Genomic DNA, 17,879 nt, shown 5'->3' with positions numbered 1-17,879 from the left:
TTCCTGTATATGCACAGCAGGAGAATATCCCTCTCAATGCATACGTTCTTTAAGTATGTTTATGCAGCCAATAAACCATGAAACCAGTTCTTTAACTGTGCATGTCTGTGTTCTGCATCTTCAGGCGTTGCTCTTACCACTTACAGCTACTAGGGTAATCTTATTTTTCTCTCTTTAGATTCTTACTTGGCACGTCCCTGCAGCCACTAGGTAATGATGATATTCCCTATTGCTCTTTGCTTGCCATTTGGTGTGTAAGAGGATAGTCTTCAGATCCTTACCAGGAATATATTCACGTGTTTTCATCATCTCTCTTCTCTGTTATAACTCCAGACTAAGGAGAATAATTTCATTTGCCTCCTTTTGGGTGAAGACTACTTTACCATTTTAATTTCTCTTCTCTGGAAAATTTTAAATCCATATCTATGATGACTAAGTTTTATTCAGGTGTTTACTGAATTAATGTGGTAGCATGATTAATTTGGTGCGAGAGAAAAACACAGGTAATTCCAATCCAGGACCAGCTACATAATTTGTGAGGTCCAGCCCAAGATGAAGATACAGTATCCTTTATTCAAACACAATTAATAATTTTGAGAAAGTAAAAACAGATCAGTAGACCAGGCACGGGGTTTTTCTGAGCACAGGGACCTATGTGATGGGACCAGTTGTACAGCCATCAAGCAGACCTGGTGCAGGTGTTCGAGGGCAGGTGGCAGCTGAGAACTAACTTTATAAATGAGTTTCAAATAAGTTTTATAACAAAATTTCATGAATACCAACTTTGGAATAAAATAGTGTATAAAATAACAAAGTTAAGTGAGTATATTTATTTAGGACACTGTAACTATGCTTTTGACACAGAGTATTGTGGTGAATAGAAATATGTAGTTAATAAGAAAACACTTTCGTTTCACATTTATTCTGGACTGAGATATAATGTTTTGTTTATCCTGAGGACTCTGGAGTCAGGTTGCTTGGGTCCTAAAACCTGGCTCTATCTAGTCTGTAGAGTGTGGGTCACGAAGCACATTTTCTCACCTTTCCCTACATCAGTGCACACAGATATGGGGATGATGACAGAGAGCCTATCTCATAGGTTTGTGACACAGATTATTATATTTCAAGTCCTTTGAAGAGTAAGCTCTGTGACTCTGTTATTTCAAACAAGTCTACTCTGTTATTTCAAAATTCTTTTACTTTTTATTTTTGCTTTAGTGGATACGATGTCCCAGGTTTAGTTTATGTTCTCTTTCATGGTTGCAAATTCATGTACAGCATAATATTAAAAATAGTTCATGATGTTGTTTGTGTAGAATTATACATTTGACACTTAGTCATTGAAGCATTCAGTTAGTTCATGATGATAGAAATTAATGCTGTATTTTTTCCCTTGTAAGAGTATGGAAAGGGCTGTATTTAAATTTTTCTTTTCTTTGAACTTTTCTCCTATTGTCATTTGGCTTATTGAAAATCAAAGATCTAAATCACCTGGTTAATAGAGCAATCCAGTTAATTGTGTTACAGTTTATAAATTACATAACTTTCTAATCTAATTCAGTTTAATCTCAGAATTTCGAGCTTTCTTGATTACATTTAAAGGCAAGCTTGTATGGAAATAATCCTTGTGATTATTGAATGCTACTTGCTTTTATTTTCATGTCACTGAATGATAAAGCTTTTTATATTTAATGTGAATTATGTTTATTTATGATAATTAATAATGTTTTGGGCTTTATTGAGAAGATACACTTATTTACAATCTACAAACTAAATCCCTACCATTATGAAATACCATCTGAAATATTTGTTTTAAAAGTCAAATTTAGGACTGTATCAAACAGTAATCATACTAATCATACTTTATATTATGTACTGGTGGTCAATTTATTGTAATCCAGCTCACTTAAGATAGCTTCAGAGGAACTATTTCTTCTGAGCAGTGTGTGCAAAACAAAATGCTCTGGTCAGGTGTAGTTTCCAAATAAGAATGTCATAATCCTTCTAGGCATTTAACATTTAGGATTGTGAGAACCTAGGAAGAAATTAAGCAATAAAGCTATTTTTGTTGGTTGTGAGCATTGAAAAGACAGTGAAAGCAATATTTCCATATATCACAGAACTTCCCAAACATGCCATGTACTTGACCCCTTCTCCCGACTGTGGTTCTCACTATATAATATCTATGTTCAATCTCTCTTTCTCACATCAGACAGTATTACTGAAGTCTTCACTAACATCTACGTGACCAGTTTTGGCCCTGTCTCAGATACAGATATGGTGAGTTTTTCATTAATATTATGGGAAGTGTGTGTGGGCGGGGGGGGGGAGCTAATTTAGAATAAACAAGTATTTTTAGTGTTATAGATTATGTGTCTGTCTCCTGCCTGTTTAGTCTACCCCCATACATGGAGATGTAAGGATCTTAATCTGCTTTTATCTGTGGTGTGCCATTCTAACCTGAGTGTTCAGATTAACCTTTTATATTTTATATCATTTTCAAAACATTCTATCACAGTGTGACAAACAATTGTTCAAGTAAAAATAATGATATTGTTGAGAGCCATTTTCAAAGATTAAGGCACCTTCTTGACTTCCATATGTCTGTACAGTTTTATAGATAACTGCTTCCTACAGATTGTGGTCATGGTCAGTGTTATAAATGGAAACCTTCTATTGGCACTGAGTAAGGTTTTTTTTGTTCATACTAGGTACACAAATACAGTACAGACAATCCTTACACATAGTAGGGATGTATAAATGAATCTAAAGAAAACTAGAATCTTAATGTTCTTGAATTCTATGGAACTGGTCTTTATTTTTCTTTAAAATGAGATCAGTGGAAGAGGGAAATTGGTCTGTTCGGTTCAAAATTGGTGGACTAGATACAACATAGATAAATTCTTGATTAAGCATAGGAATTGTAATAATCAGTCTTCCACTTCTCCTGTCCCTATAGTGATCTGTTAGACACTTTTTTGTAGAAATTATTTTTCATCCACCTTCCTTATGGTCAGGGAGTGAGAATTAGAGGAGATGCCCTGTCCCTTTCTTGCCTGGTTGTCCTCCATCAGTGTCATCTCTCTCCAGTGTCTTCCCTTTCTCTGATACCTCAAGGGGAAGGGTGACAGGTGTGGAGGTTTTCTGCCTGGAGAAACACACAAAAACTAAAGGTTTTCCTTTTTTTCAGATGCTCATAAGCAATGTTAGCCAATTTCTTTTTTTTTTTTACTGAAGTATAGTTGATTTACAATATTGTGTTTGTTTCAAGTATACAGCATAGCGATTCAGTTATTTTGTCTTCAGATTATTTTCCATTATAGGTTATTAAAGTATATTGAATATAGTTCTCTGTGCTATATCGTAATACTTGTTGTTTATCAATTTTATGTATAGTAGTCTGTATCTGTTAATCCCATACTCCTAATTTATCCTTCCATCCCCCTGCTTCCCCCTGGTAACCAAAAGTTTGTTTTCTATGTCTGTGAGCCTGTTTTTATTTTGTATATTTGCATTATTTCTTAAATTCCACATATAAGTGACATCATATGGTATTTGCCTTTCTCTGTCTGACTTCACTAAGTATAAAATTTTTCAAGTTCATCTATGTTGATGCAAATGGCATTATTTCATTCTTTTTATGGCTAAGTACTATTCCATTATGTGTGTGTGTGTGTGTGTGTGTGTGTGTGTATGTGTGTGTGTGTGTGTATCTCACATCTTCTTAAACCAATTTTCTATTTATGGGCACTTGTATCCTTTCCATGTCTTGGCTATTGTAAATAGTGCTGCTATGAACACTGAGGTGTGTGTATCTTTTCAAACTAAGGTTTTCACTTTTTTCCACATATATACCGAAGAGTGGGATTGTTGGATCATATGATAGTTCTATTTTTAGTTTTTAAAGGAATCTCTATATTATTTTCCATAGTGGCTGCACCAATTTACTTTCCCATAATTATCCAATTTATTAGGAGCTCTTTACATTGGGAGAAGATATGCCGGTTTCATCATTAAAAAAGTCTGTTTTTCTTCCACCAGAGCCACTTCTCTGACCTCACAGTTCTTTTGTATATTAACTTGGATGGTTGAAGATGTAAAGTGGAAGAGGGGTGATGACCCCCAACTTTAGGGAAGTGGTTGATAGCAAAGTCTACAGGTCTTTAAAGTTCTTTCTAATTAGAATGTGAAAACTTAAGTGCTGTTTTTTCCCCCTCAACCTCAGGCCTTAGTCACAATTCTGCAATGACAGGAAAATTCCACTTTTCAACATAACCCTCCCCCTTGCATTATGTTACATTGTGACCTGAAATATTAATCATCCTCTTTCAAGAGGTTAATTGTAGTGTACAGAAACTTGAAAATATGACAGAGACATATTTGTAGTAAGAGTGTGTACCCAAAACATTATTGGTTGGCGGTAAAGGTAAGATTTCTGTGCAGCTTGTCTTAGTAAATGCTCCCGTATATTGGAGAGACACAGTGAGACACATCACCTCGATGCGGAATCAAGTGCAGAGAGTCAAAATTTTGTCTGGCACTACATTTGAAGATTAGCAGAATATCACATAACATTTGGTTCTTATATGGTTAACTTTGGTGTTTTATTACCAGCCAAAACATAAAAGTAAATGATATAGGACCTCAAATCATCAAAGTTTGCAATGTTGTAGATTTTATGTTGTAACTATTAGTGTTAACAGGTACTATGTTAAAGTTTGTCTGTTTTGCAAAGTGAATTATTTTACCTCAAAACATCAAAAGTAAACATATATACATAGATACTTTTTCTAGACATACAAATGTTTGTTATTTAGGGGGTTCTAGACAGTCATATATTTTTGGTGAAATGTATGAAGGGACTTTTTTTCCAGTGGTGGTGATGGATTGGACTAATCCTCCCCTCTTTGTTCTGACCGTACTTTGGGATTATGGACACATGTAGAAAGCTGGTAGCTTCAACTCAAAATGGATTGAAGACTTGAGTGTAACACCTAAAACCATGAAACTCATAGATGGAAACATAGTGGATAAACTCTCTGACATTGGTCTTGGTGATGATTTTTAAAAATTTGACACCAAAAGCAAAAATAAATAAGTAGGACTGACTATATCAAACTGAAAACTTCAGCACAGCAAAAGAAGCTATCAACAAAATGAAAAAGCAAACTACAGAATGAGGGAAAATATTTGCAAATTATATATCTGATAAAGGGTTAATATCCAACATATATAAAGAACTGGCATAATGCAAAAGTAAAAAAACAAAACAAAACTAAACCAAATGCCACCATCCAATTTCAAAAAGGAAGAAAAACTAAATAGACATTTCTTCAGAGAAAACATACAAATGGCCAACAGGTACATGAAAATGTATTCAGCATCAATAATCATCAAGGAAATGGAAATGGAAACCACAATGAGATAGCACCTCCCACCTGCTGGAACAGCCATCATCAGAAGGATGAGATATACTGTTTGATATCACTTATCCACTTATATGTGAAATCCAAAAAAATAAAACAAATTAGAGAATATAACAAAAAAGAAGCAAACTCACAGATATAGAGAACAAATTAGTGATTACCAATGGGGAGAGGGAAAGTAGGGGGACAATATAGGGGTACAGGATTAAGAAAAACCAACTACTATGTGTAAAATACATAAGCTATAAGAATATATTGTACAACACATCACAGGGACTATAGACAACATTTTGTAATAACTATGAAACGGTGACTAACTATGTTGTACAACTGAAACTTATATAATATTGTACATCAACTGTACTTCAATAAAATAATTTTTAAAAGATTAGAGATAAATGTTGTCAATGATGTAGAGAAAAGGAGACCTTTGTGCACTGTTAGTGGGCATGTAAATTGGTATAATCACTACCAAGAACAGTATGGAAGTTTCTCAAAAAATGAAAAATTAAAAAAAAATTAAAAACTACCATATTATTCAATAATCCACTTCTGTAATGAAAAGAAGATCTCCAAGAGATATCTGCACTCATATGTTTATTGCACCATTATTTACAATAGCCAAGGTATGGAAAAATGGTGTGATATATATATCACATGAGAAAGAGCAAAATCCTGGCAATTTTTGACAACATGGATGGACCTTGAGGGCATTATGTTAAGTGACTAAACCGGACAGAGAAAGACAAATACTGCATTGTATCATTTACATATGGAAGAAAAAAAAAGTGAAGCTCACATAAACAGAGAGTAGCTAAATGGTTGCCAGCAGCTGGAGGGTGGGAAAATCAGGGAGAGATTGGTGAAAGGGTCTAAACTCTCAGCTACAAGAAGAATGAAGTCTGAGGATCTAATGTCAAGCATAGTGACTGTAGCTGGCAGCACTACTGTATAACTGAAACTCACTAAGCAAGTAGAACTTAAATGTTCTTGCCAAAAACAAACAAAATAAATATATAAATATGAGGAGATGGATATGTTAATTAACTAGACGGGGGAATCCCAAGTGTGATCATTTAGTTAGTATTTCCATGTAGGAAGTTTTTTCCAGGCATTTGTTGGGGTTTATATATTTTAAAAAAACCTAAATTCTGGGGGAAATCAAGTAAGGAAAAAACGGGGAAAAGCATTATAATTCTCCTGCAAGAATTAAAGCTTAGTAGTCAACATAAGGAATCCACTGATGTCAAGATGAAACTCAGAGCAGGGGATGCTGACGGGTGAAGTTGAACACTCAAGGTTAAGGACAGTGTGTTCCAGAACTGGGGCAGTACCATGTCTGAGTGAAGTCACAATTAGGCATTCAGGCGCCTAGCAGTTGTGTGCTTGTGGTCCTGTCTGCTGCTGTCATTCTTAAAAATAAACAATATTTATAAGATATGTGCAAAAATACATAAATAAAAATAAAAAGCTGGTAGCTGATGTTAGGTGTGCAGTCATTAGCAACAGAACAAATTTAAATTCTCTTGTCTCTGAATTAAATTCGGGTCTTTGGTCTCTTTAGTGAATTTAGCCCAACTACTTTAAAATTTTTAACAGGCTCAAGATAGGCTTTCTTATTTTAGGGGACACTACCACACATTATAGTCAACCTTAAAATGCACTTACATTCCAAACTATATAGGTTGAATTGAATTGAATGAAATGGAATTTGGCAATGTTTAAATTTTTAAAAATCAATTATTTTGAATTTTTAGCTTTCTTTATGTATTTTGGATTATGTGTATGTATGTGTGTGGGCACATGCATTTGCACATTGAGATAGTCCCTAAAATGCAATGTACATTTAATATCTCCATGGGCTCTTGAAATGTTTGATGGCCCTAGATATTTCTCCTAATACACATTTTCCTTGAATCACCCAATGCAACACAGTCTTATAGAGTTCTCTTTGGTCATGTCATGTCAGATTTGCTACTTTATTTCCATCTTTATGCACCTTATTTACCCAGTCTTACCAATACTTGGTTTGGGAGAGTCTAGTTAATTGCAATACCACCAACCGGACACATACTTACTTTGTCATCAAAGTCTGGTCAGAGGAAAGGATCCGTAACAGTTAAGTAAAAGAGGGAAAATCTAATATGAATTATTAGCTGGTACAAGATGGTTAAATAAAAAAGTAAAAGAAAACTCTAAGCAGTATAGATTTAGTAAATGCGAAAGGCAGCATCTGCTTCTGGGGTGAAGCATCATGAACAAGGAAGGAACTTAGAACTTGGAAGGAAGTCCTTCCCCTCAAGACCACGATTTAGAGCTCACTAGAATGGATGCTGTTGCTATAGGAACATGCTGCTGTGAGGGTATGTGCTGAAACTGGTCCAGAGGCATATCCTTCCTGGTGGCTGAAAACTCACAGCACAGCAGTCCTTGAAGCTGCACTGAAGAATGACAGTGCACCTGACGTGGCAGTGAACCAGAGAGAAAAGCCCCCTTCGCTGGCTGTGACATGGGAGTATACCTCCAGCACCCTCTAAAGACAAACCCTAACCTTGTGTGAGCTGGTGAAGGAGCCATGTTTACAGAGCCCTTCTCCTGTATCACAAAGAAGGGGAAAGGGGATGGACTTGGAGCTGAAAGTCAATGCACTAGAAATAGGTATACATAATAATGTGTAATGTGGGGACGATTCTGAGGGAGAGTCAAGAGACAGTTTGATCACTCAACAGGTAGTGTTTGATATTTGTCCAAATCTAGAGAAGAAAGTGTAAGCTGACTAACCTAAATACACTGTAACACAGACACACACACTTTCTCATTGTAAATCTATTAGGGGAGACAGAGCTCAATTTCAAAACGAGTACATTTTGTGAAGAGAAATGAGTTGGTCTTCACGATGCTCAGATGGAGTGATTTTCAACCTTGATATTACTTTTGTTGTAAAGCAAGAAAAATAATGAGGAAAGTTTGAATGATGTTAGTATCAATGGCCAGGTCAAGAAATGAAACTTATATGTGTTACTTTAAAGAGAAAGAAATTTATTATGATGCGAAGGGAAAATATACCCATATTATTTCTACCTGTACATAAAGTGGATATGAAGATATCTAATTCATGTCTTACGGAAGTTATTTGTTAATGGGAAAACAGTAAAGAATAAATTTAATTTTACTGTTGGTAGCTTAGCTGATACAGTCTTATTTCTATGCAATGTGCATACTCAGTAGCAAGATCTAAACTCCGAAGTCCTCCTGTTCAGGTCAGTGATGTAGATTTGTTGTGACATTAGCCTGAGAGGAAAAAGCAGCATAGCAAAAAGAATTAAGAACCAAAAGAACAAACACACAAACACACACACAAACTACTGTCTCAGAATCATTAACCAGAATAATTGTCCAAAGAAAGTTGCAGATCTAAATTATAATTAAAGATTCTAATTACAGTGTTTGCAATTAAGTTGAATTTTTTTAATTTCAACTTTGAAAAAGTTCATAAGTAAGAAGGTAAATTTGGAAATGTACTGGTAGCTGACGATTGACAAGGCTGGTAGTAGCATTTAAGCAATTTCTAACTCTTCTGCATTTTTTTCCTCTTCTCTTTGGTTTATAGAGGGTCTTTTCCAATAGCAGTAAATATTTTCACTGTGTGTGCATATTCTTCGGGCATACGTGGTATAGCCACCAATTATTGCACTGAAACCTAGACTACGAACCTCAGCCCAAATGGTTATCTCTTGCACTGCTAAGTATTAGGGTTAGAACTTGAACAATGGAAATGCTGAAGTCATCTCAAGATTTGTGACCTAGAGTTTACAGTTAAGCTATTAAAAAGCAGTCAGTCAGGAAAGTGGTGACCTTGGTTTGTTGTTCATACCAATCTCCTTGGTTAATACTTGTCTATCTTATGCAGAGTACATTATCTCTTAGACACCCCAGAAGCTATTGGGATATTATGTAGTTCAATAGTGAACATCATAGGGAAGTTCAGAAAATTATTAGATATTGATATTTGGTTGAAAATTGACACTGTGTTTAAGTTGTTTACCTTTATCACAAGTTGCCATTTGTAAATAGTCATACAAACATGGCGAATACTGTATATCAAAGGTAGAGTAATAATGTTTCCTCACTTTAAGGCCAGAATGCAGAAGCTGACTACTGGAAGGTTAGTGATATTTTGGAAGGATAGGAACTAGGTTTAGGGAACATTCAGCCAATATTTTTCAGCACCCTCCTAGAGTTTTTAAAAATGTTCCTCAAAATGAGATTCACAGACACTTGTGTTGGAATCAGTATTATTTATTTAAAAAGTTATTTCCTAGGTTTCTTCTAAGATCTGTGGAATCCTAATCCTAATTGAGGGGTGTGACAGTCTGTCTTTTACTAATTAAAGCATTTGACTTTTTCTGAGGGCAGCCAAAAGCCATCATATGATTGGTGGGGTGGGTTGGGGTAATATAAAAGATATGTGAAGAGTCAGATTTTCTGCAATCCAATCATTTGCATTAGAGACTGAGGGAAGGAAAAGCTGGTTTGAAAGCTGCTGTATGCCAGGCAAGAAATGATGGCCAGGGTGATGGGACTGAAGTTGGAAAGAACTGAAAAGATTTAAAAGATCTCTGTGTGGTGGAATTGACAAGATGTGGTGATCTGTTGGAGGAAGGGGCTGAAAGAGAAGTATAGGATGAATGCTTGGGGGCATTGGGTGGATGGTGGTGCTAGTCACTGGGATATGGAACACAGAAAGAAAAGTTTTGTTTGCTTTTGATTTGGTGTCTAGGGGATGAGAATTTATGCTTTGGATGTATTGAGTTGGGGGCTTTGAGAGAGATTTAGTTGGAGATGCGAGGTATCAGTCATAGATCTGGAGCTCAAGAGAAGGGCTTAGAGTGCATCCTTTGGTAGTTGAAACTATGGGCGTACATGAATTCGTTCAAGGGAGGAAACTAAAGTGAAATGGTAATTATGCTTTTCTAGAAACTCTAGAATAGAAGAAGATGAAAAAAAGATTGCAGAGGAGACTGAGAAGGAGCAACCATGGGTGTCTGTCAAAATGAAAGGCATTCCCTTCTCCGAACCTTAACAACAAACATCAGAGACCACTGCCTTTCTTTCCTTATCAGATGCAGTGATGTCCAACAGTCAGGTATCTGTATCAGTAATGGCCCTCTATCCAGGTAGGATTCTGTATACTGAAGGAGTATGGTTCATTTGGTAATGGGATGAACCCATAGGTTTTGCTCACAGTAAAACCTCACTTAGGGAGTTGGGTAATCATTCCAGAAGAGTGCAGGTAAGTGTAGTTTGACCAATTTGACTCCACTTCTTACCTTTATGCAAGAGGGAGGGTTGTAGGAACTAAGGTACATCCAGTCATAGCTCACTTGGCTGCCTTGGGAGAGAAGCATTCCTTATCATTCCTCCATTCTTTTGTATAAACTAAATAACAAACCACCATGCTGAACATGAAGTGATTTTTAAAATAAAAAATTGCAGAAGTTGCATGTTCTTTCCCTAGGTTACAAGGGTGAGACATGTCTTCTTGGGAGAACGACACAGAACGTGTGTGCCTTGATGAGGAATAATAGACACTGTCCACTGGTGTTACTCCCACATGTTCTCCAGGAGATACCATTACATGTAGATTATTGTCAGACACAGAAGGTCTCAGGTCCCATGATGAGCATTTTCCCAAGATTAACAACACCAGGAGAATGTGGTTTTCATGCCAATGCAGGAGAGCATTGCAAAAGTAGGGAGAGAACAATAGCGTCATATACTGTGGTAAAGCCAAGAAAAGAATTTGAATGTGTCATTAGATTAAGAACAAGGAGATATTTGTTGATTGTGGTAAAAGCAACCAGATTGCAGTGGGCTGAGGCATGTGGGAGGTGAGGAAATGGAGAAAGGGTGGAGGCAACCTGTTTAGGCAGCGGGGTTGTGGAGTGGAGACACGACAGAGGGCAGTAGCTGTAGGCATCATAGCTATCAGAGAGGCTTTTATTTTTAAAGATTGCATTGAACGTCTCACTGTTCTCCGAACATGCCTTTATCTTTTACAAGTCTCTGGCCTTGCAAATGTTTTTCCCTGTTCTTGTTATGCTTCCCTCCTACTTTGCCAACTGGAGATCTTTCATTTATTCAAAGCCAAACTCAAATTTCATCTCCCCTGATGTTTTTCTTGGCTGCTCTAAGTAGAGTCAGTGTTCCTTGTTCCCGTGCCCCACCACATGGCGTTCACACGTTTCTATGACTTTGCGCACTAGGGAAATCTTCACATGTCTTTCTTCTTTACTGCAGTCTGAGCTACTAGGAGGCATGAGTTGTGTTTGTTCTTTTTCCACGAGATTTGCTAAGCGCATACTCTGTATCTGTCAGTGTCAGGAGCCAAAATACTTAAGTATAACCAGGGCTGCTTGCGTGGTGCTCACAGTGTAATGGGGGACAGCTAAGGGAAAAAAGCATCCATTTTAAAACAGTGTGATCACGTTTTTATTGAAGTATTTGTGGATTAATATGGTAGCAGGGGGATGTGGGTAGAACATATCTATCTGAGAAGGTTTCTAGGAAAAGAAGATGGTGGAGGAGGACAAAAAAGGATTGGCCAGCGACGTAACGGAAAGAGTAAAACACGAAGAATAAGGGGGTGGGGAGTGGGAAGAGATAGACCGGGATTTCAAAATTGTAGAATAGATAAACAAGATTATACTGTATAGCACAGGGAAATATATACAAGATCTTATGGTAGCTCACAGAGAAAGGACTGTGACAATGAACATATATATATGTTCATGTATAATTGAAAAATTGTGCTCTACATTGGAATTTGACACAACATTGTAAAATGATTATAAATCAATAAAACAAAGTTAAAAAAAAAAAAACCAAACAGCACAAACTGAAAGAATTTGTTGAATTTAGAAAAAATGTAAAAGTTCAACATGACTGGAGCCTAGAATACTTTTAGATACTGGGGGGGAGAAGAGGCTAGAGAAAACTTAGAACCAGATCATGAAAGCCTTATAGCCAACTGCCCAACAGCGCCATGAAAGCATCCCTAGTGAAACTCAAAACGTGGTCGATCTCGGTTGTCACAGATCATAGTGTAGAAAACCGCTTTTTTTTTTGTATGTGTCAATATATTTTAAAACATAACTATTATAGGCAAGAAACGCCTACTGTGATTAGTTTAATGCATTTATACAGAAGCACACACACACAAATGTACACCCTCCACACTTGTGAATTTAAGGATTAGGGTATTGCACGCAGGGGACTGACGTAAGGTATATGAGAGCTTTTCTACCACCTGCCTCTGCTGGTGCCTTTTGCCTCGTGTACCATTTGAGCTGTTATTGTCCAGAATCTTTGTCACTACATTTAACTTCCAGTGACTCCTCACACTCACTTATTCATGGACTAATTATCGTTCATTTCCTATGTTCCAGCCAGTTAGATACTGGTGATGCATTGAGGAAGGAGGTCGTTGTCCCTGTTCTCAGTGTGGAATAAAAGTTGGCCAAATGCAGGGAAGTGAGACTGCAGCAGAGATCAATGAGTTGGGCTAGTAAGACGGAGTGTGACACAGTGGACGCCCCACAGGATCGGTATTGCTGTAGACAGAGTATACAAAGAATTGCTGAACCTGAGACTAGAGAGGTAATGGAGGGAGAGGTCACTACAGGGCTTTGGAGACTGTGAGAAAGCATCTGAACTTCATCCCAAGGGCTTTAGAAATTCAACTGATCAAACTCATTCTTTGGATCTTCTTTCCCCACATCCTGACAATATCTGGGGTGCATCTTCTGGCTTTTTGTTCAATTTTAAATATCCAAGAACCCAGTCCAGTGCAATTTAAACATCAATCTCTTATGCCATTTAGATCTTCTCTCCTTTTCTCAGCTATGGTCACAGGTAAGGGGTGCACAGTAGGTGATGGGCAGTGATCTACTCTTCCTCTCTTCTCTCTGGGTCTTCTGGAGTAGAGACAAGGGAAGGGGAGATTAGAAAAGGGGGGGATATCGTCTTACTTAGTTTTATCTGTTAGTGGTTCCCTCTGCACAATCAATGACATTTGTATGCCTGGGGGATAAACACAGGACCAATCTTGGGCACTCTTGTGATTTCTTCTCAATGACCTCCTTATTGTCTGAAACACCAACAGCACAGGTGGCATACTCTTTCATGGACCGCTTGCGGCATCCTACTAACCCCTGTCCCTGGCACTTGGTGAATTTTTGCTGCTGGGTGTCACTCCTTTGCCAGGCCCCCCTTTTCCTGAGTATAGGGAATGGGCGAGAAGGATACTTGGAAGATGATTTATACAGGCCGCCTTCTTTGATGTCCAAACTGTTTCTAAGAACTTTACAAGTGTTATCCCTTCTGCTTCATTCTTTTAAGAAATAAGTTGTATTATTATCACCATTTTACAGATAAGTCAACTGAAATAAAGAGAGACTAAAGAACCTGTTCAAGGCCAAGTACCCCGGTCTACCTAACTTGAAAGCTCATGCTCTTAACATCTGTTTCATATTACTCAACTTATTAATATTGTTGTTATCCTTCAGTCTTGTTGTTGAGTCTGTTTAAATGTGGAAAGAAGACTTGAACATAGATTCCAAAACTCCAGGCTCAGCCTGTGACTAAATTCTCCCTGTGACTTTCCATAATACATGACTAGTACCTATTTTTAATCTATAAAAGAAGGAAATTTCACTCTGATGTCCTGCCTCCAAGAATTGTTTTTATGTATGGTACAATGAAAAGAACATGGTGTTAGGAAGCATAACGTTACAGTTCAAATTTTGGCTTTCTCTCTCTTTTTTTAAATGAATATGGCTTTTAAAGTATTCACCTGTGAAATGGGAATACTTCTCATATTTAATAAGGTTATTATGAATTTCAAGTAGTAAGTTATATCAAAGTGAATTGCGATTAACATATAACTATTAATCATTTTGGTACTTTGATTAGATATATTTTAATAATCTACTGTTAGAATCTGAACCTTTAGTATCAGTTTTTAATTTTTTTTTAAACTTGTTAGGAATCTAGTTCCAAAGAGAAAGCCCAGATATCTTGCCTGCACAATGGTCTGAACATGCAGTAGCCATGGTGGTCTGCAGTCTGTGTGAGCTTCTTTGCATAATGAGGTTTTATGATCTGTACTAATTGGGTTTATTGACACTGCCAATCTGTTCTTAAGCGTCTCACTTTTTTGCAATTTTTGCAATGCTAATACTGGGCTAAATTCATGGTTACACCCCTTTGAAAACCAACTGAAGGTATTGGAGCTTAACCAGTCTTGTATAGTCTAAGGGTGTTATTTCTTTCATTGCTACACACCTGCTTCATAAACCACATTTTTCTTCATTATAGAAGAAGCACACTGATTGGAACTTACTCAGAGGAGACTAGCCTTTAACAGTAAAAGGGTATAATGAAATAAATTTTGGTACTTTAAAATATACCCAGTAAATCAACGCAAATGAGGAGTCACTTCAAGAGCAGTCCTGCAGTTTGGGTATGTTTTAGTGAGTAGATAGAATTCTTCAGAAATGGGCTACAAGCATTGACTTATAATTAATGTAGCCAGGTACTAAAAAATATGCTGCCTTCACTAAGTTACTGTGTCCTTGAAAGTATGTTTTACTATAAACTGGGCAATAGAGAACGATTTCCTTCTTCACAATACATTTTTTGGACATAGTACTCAGTGTAAAGACAGTAATAGTACTCAATAGTAAAGACACTGGGCTGGGAACTGCATGCTTGTATGGGTTCTGCCCCTCACAAGCTTGGAAACTGGGCAGTCACTAAAATTATTTATAATCCCATCTACAAAAAGGAGAAGTTAGATCAAATTTCCTGTAAATACTTTTTTAAACTTGAAGTTTCTGGATTCTTCAATTCTTGGGTCACCCAGCATTCTCAGGTGTCCTGTACGCAGGCCTGAGGATAGCTATGTGCTGATGTCCTTATGAATTTTTTTTGTTTCTTTTTAGTTGTTTGTGTGTCCTCTGAGCAATTTTGTAGTTGATGTTGGTATCATTTATTTCTTCTAAAACCTCAGTTAATGGGTCTAAATCTTGTTTGTGTGAAGATGTTGCATTATTCTGTGCTTCTCTGGCAAGTTTCTTGCAACACACAAATCAAGTGATTACTATATCAGTATATACTCACGTCAAACTTGAGGTTTAAGAAACCTTTCAAGGATATTTTTTTCAAAGACTGAGAATGTGCATTATATATGCATTTAAAGGAATCAAATGCAAATAATCTATTTGGAAATTCTATTGTAATTTACTGGATGTACAATAAATATTTGATTGAAATGTCTCCTTTTCCTCTGTTTTAATCTCAAAAGCAAAACCACAAAACTTGTGAATTAACTAAATTAACTGTATTTACTTATGTATTTCTATGTCTATATCTACATGCTTTTGTACTAATATATTGAAGTATTCTAGGAGAAGCACAAAAGCAGAAATTTGAATAAGTTAAAAAACATTATTTTCAGGTATAATTTTTACATCATTAACAAAATAGATTTATTTTCACTCCCACTTAAGATTTCTATTCATGAGATTATTTTAGCAATTAATATGTTTAAATGCACTTTATTATTTTTAAATATCTTTCTTAAATATTTTATAATATAGCAATCAACAGTCTGATTCTAAATTCATATTATTCTAACACTTGTCTTAATGACTGCTATAGATGTAAAAGACATGTAAGTTCAAATTTGAGAAGTGCATCATTGGCTGTGAGTTACTGAACCATTATGCCAATTTTTAAAAAAAACATCCACCAATTTTAGATGTTCGCCTTCATGTTCTGGATGTCTGGTTGTTAAAACAACTTACTTTTTGCAATGTCCTTATGCCATCAATAGCCAGTATTTAAGGTGAAGCTCACCATGAAATGCAGTGGGTGTAAACTCATATTTTAATATCCTTATTGAAAATTACGAATTTGCTTTTGTACACTTAATTTTAGAGTTAAGTTCATCATTCTTTATGTGGGCTAATGAAGAACTCATATGAGGCATAGAAGTGATATCCTCTTTTCTTATTGTTCACTTGCGTTTGTGGAATTATTGGTGGTTTCTTCAATCCATGGTGTTATTTAGCAATTTTTAAGTCAGTTGTCTATTTTCACTTGAGTTAGTTTAATCAAAACTAGATATTATGACTTAAAAAGTCACCCGAGTACAAATCGCAGTGTGCTGCAAGTGCGTAAACTCAGTGTCCCTTGACCGTCTCTGGGTGGCTGTTTCTCTTCCCATAGGACACAGTGAGAGCGCCATATATACATACAGCGATCCATATGTTATTTACTCACAAAGCCTCATTTACTTCTTATATTTAGATAATAATTTTATATAAAATAGATTCTAGTATCTTGTTCCTACATCCAAATGGATGTACATATTTCACTTTGTAAGTCACTGCTCTAAGCTGAGTATCCTGCTTCTGTGCACAAGCTTTCATTTAATTTAGGTACAATACAGTTGATTACACCTTGATATCAGACTCATATAACTTTCATTGGAGTCATATGATGAAGAGAAGTTTCAGATGTTCTCAAACTCTTTGTTCATTCACAAGAATCTTTTTTTCCTCTCACAGAGGGCTAGTGTGGTAAGCTGCAATGATGGCACCCAATCTTCACCCCTTTCTATATCCACATCTTCTTTTCTCACTTAACTTTGTAATGCCCTCCCACTGAAAGTGAGGTGACCTACAGTAGTACTTGTCACTCAACTCAATGGTGTGACTTGCTTTGGCCAATGGGATGTTAACAGACATTACACAAGCAATGACTTAAATGGGCTTGTGCATTAGGGCTTGTTATTGTGTATACTTCTGCCAGCATGAGAAAGATAAGCCCATGGTAGACCAGTGGTTCCTGGAGTAGGAGGCTGAGAGATACTTGGAACAGAGCTGAGTTGCCCCAGTGGCCCGTACACTATATTAGCCCAGATTAGCTAATGGCCAGCTAACCCACAGATACAAAAGCAAGAACAGCTGAGATCAACTGAGCCCAGGTGAGATCAGCTGATCTCCAGTCTCATGAGCTAATAATAATTGTCTGCTTTTTTAAGCTAGTGCATTTTAGGTGATTTTTTTTTTTTACATGGCAATAGCTTAATGATATAAGCTAGTATCTAGATTTTACTGGTTTAACTCTGATTTCCCTTAAAGACACTTACAAATTTAGGAGTGGGAAAGAGTACTTTATTTTCCTTCTATTTGCATACTCTGTGTACTCCTCAACCCATCGCATTTTGGCTTCCTTTCTACTAAACTTTCAAGATCTTTCAGTGCTATTTGACACTGTTAATCTCTATATGCTTCTAATTTTTCTTTTCTCTTAGTTTGATATTTTTCTCTCCCTCTACTCATTGTGTGTGTGTGTGTGTGTGTGTTTGCTCTTTTATGATTCTTC

The 17,879-nt window shown here is 36.5% G+C and overlaps 1 protein-coding gene across 4 annotated transcripts in view; it reads left to right on the top strand.

Moving 5' to 3' along the window:
• GABRA2 (gamma-aminobutyric acid type A receptor subunit alpha2) overlaps nucleotides 1–17,879 on the top strand; it is a 110,698-nt gene that overhangs the window by 43,964 nt on the left and 48,855 nt on the right. For all 4 annotated transcript variants that reach the window (XM_032496908.1, XM_006183376.3, XM_032496904.1 and 1 more), the window contains one exon: nucleotides 2,213–2,280. In XM_032496908.1, coding sequence (XP_032352799.1) covers nucleotides 2,213–2,280 — 68 coding nt within the window. The remainder of the gene's footprint in view (nucleotides 1–2,212; nucleotides 2,281–17,879) is intronic.

This window comes from Camelus ferus, chromosome 2 (assembly GCF_009834535.1).
Source record: "Camelus ferus isolate YT-003-E chromosome 2, BCGSAC_Cfer_1.0, whole genome shotgun sequence".
NCBI classification, from domain to species: Eukaryota; Metazoa; Chordata; class Mammalia; order Artiodactyla; family Camelidae; genus Camelus; species Camelus ferus.
The sequence above is the reverse complement of the archived record's forward strand: the minus strand, read 5'-3'. Positions and strand labels throughout refer to the sequence as shown.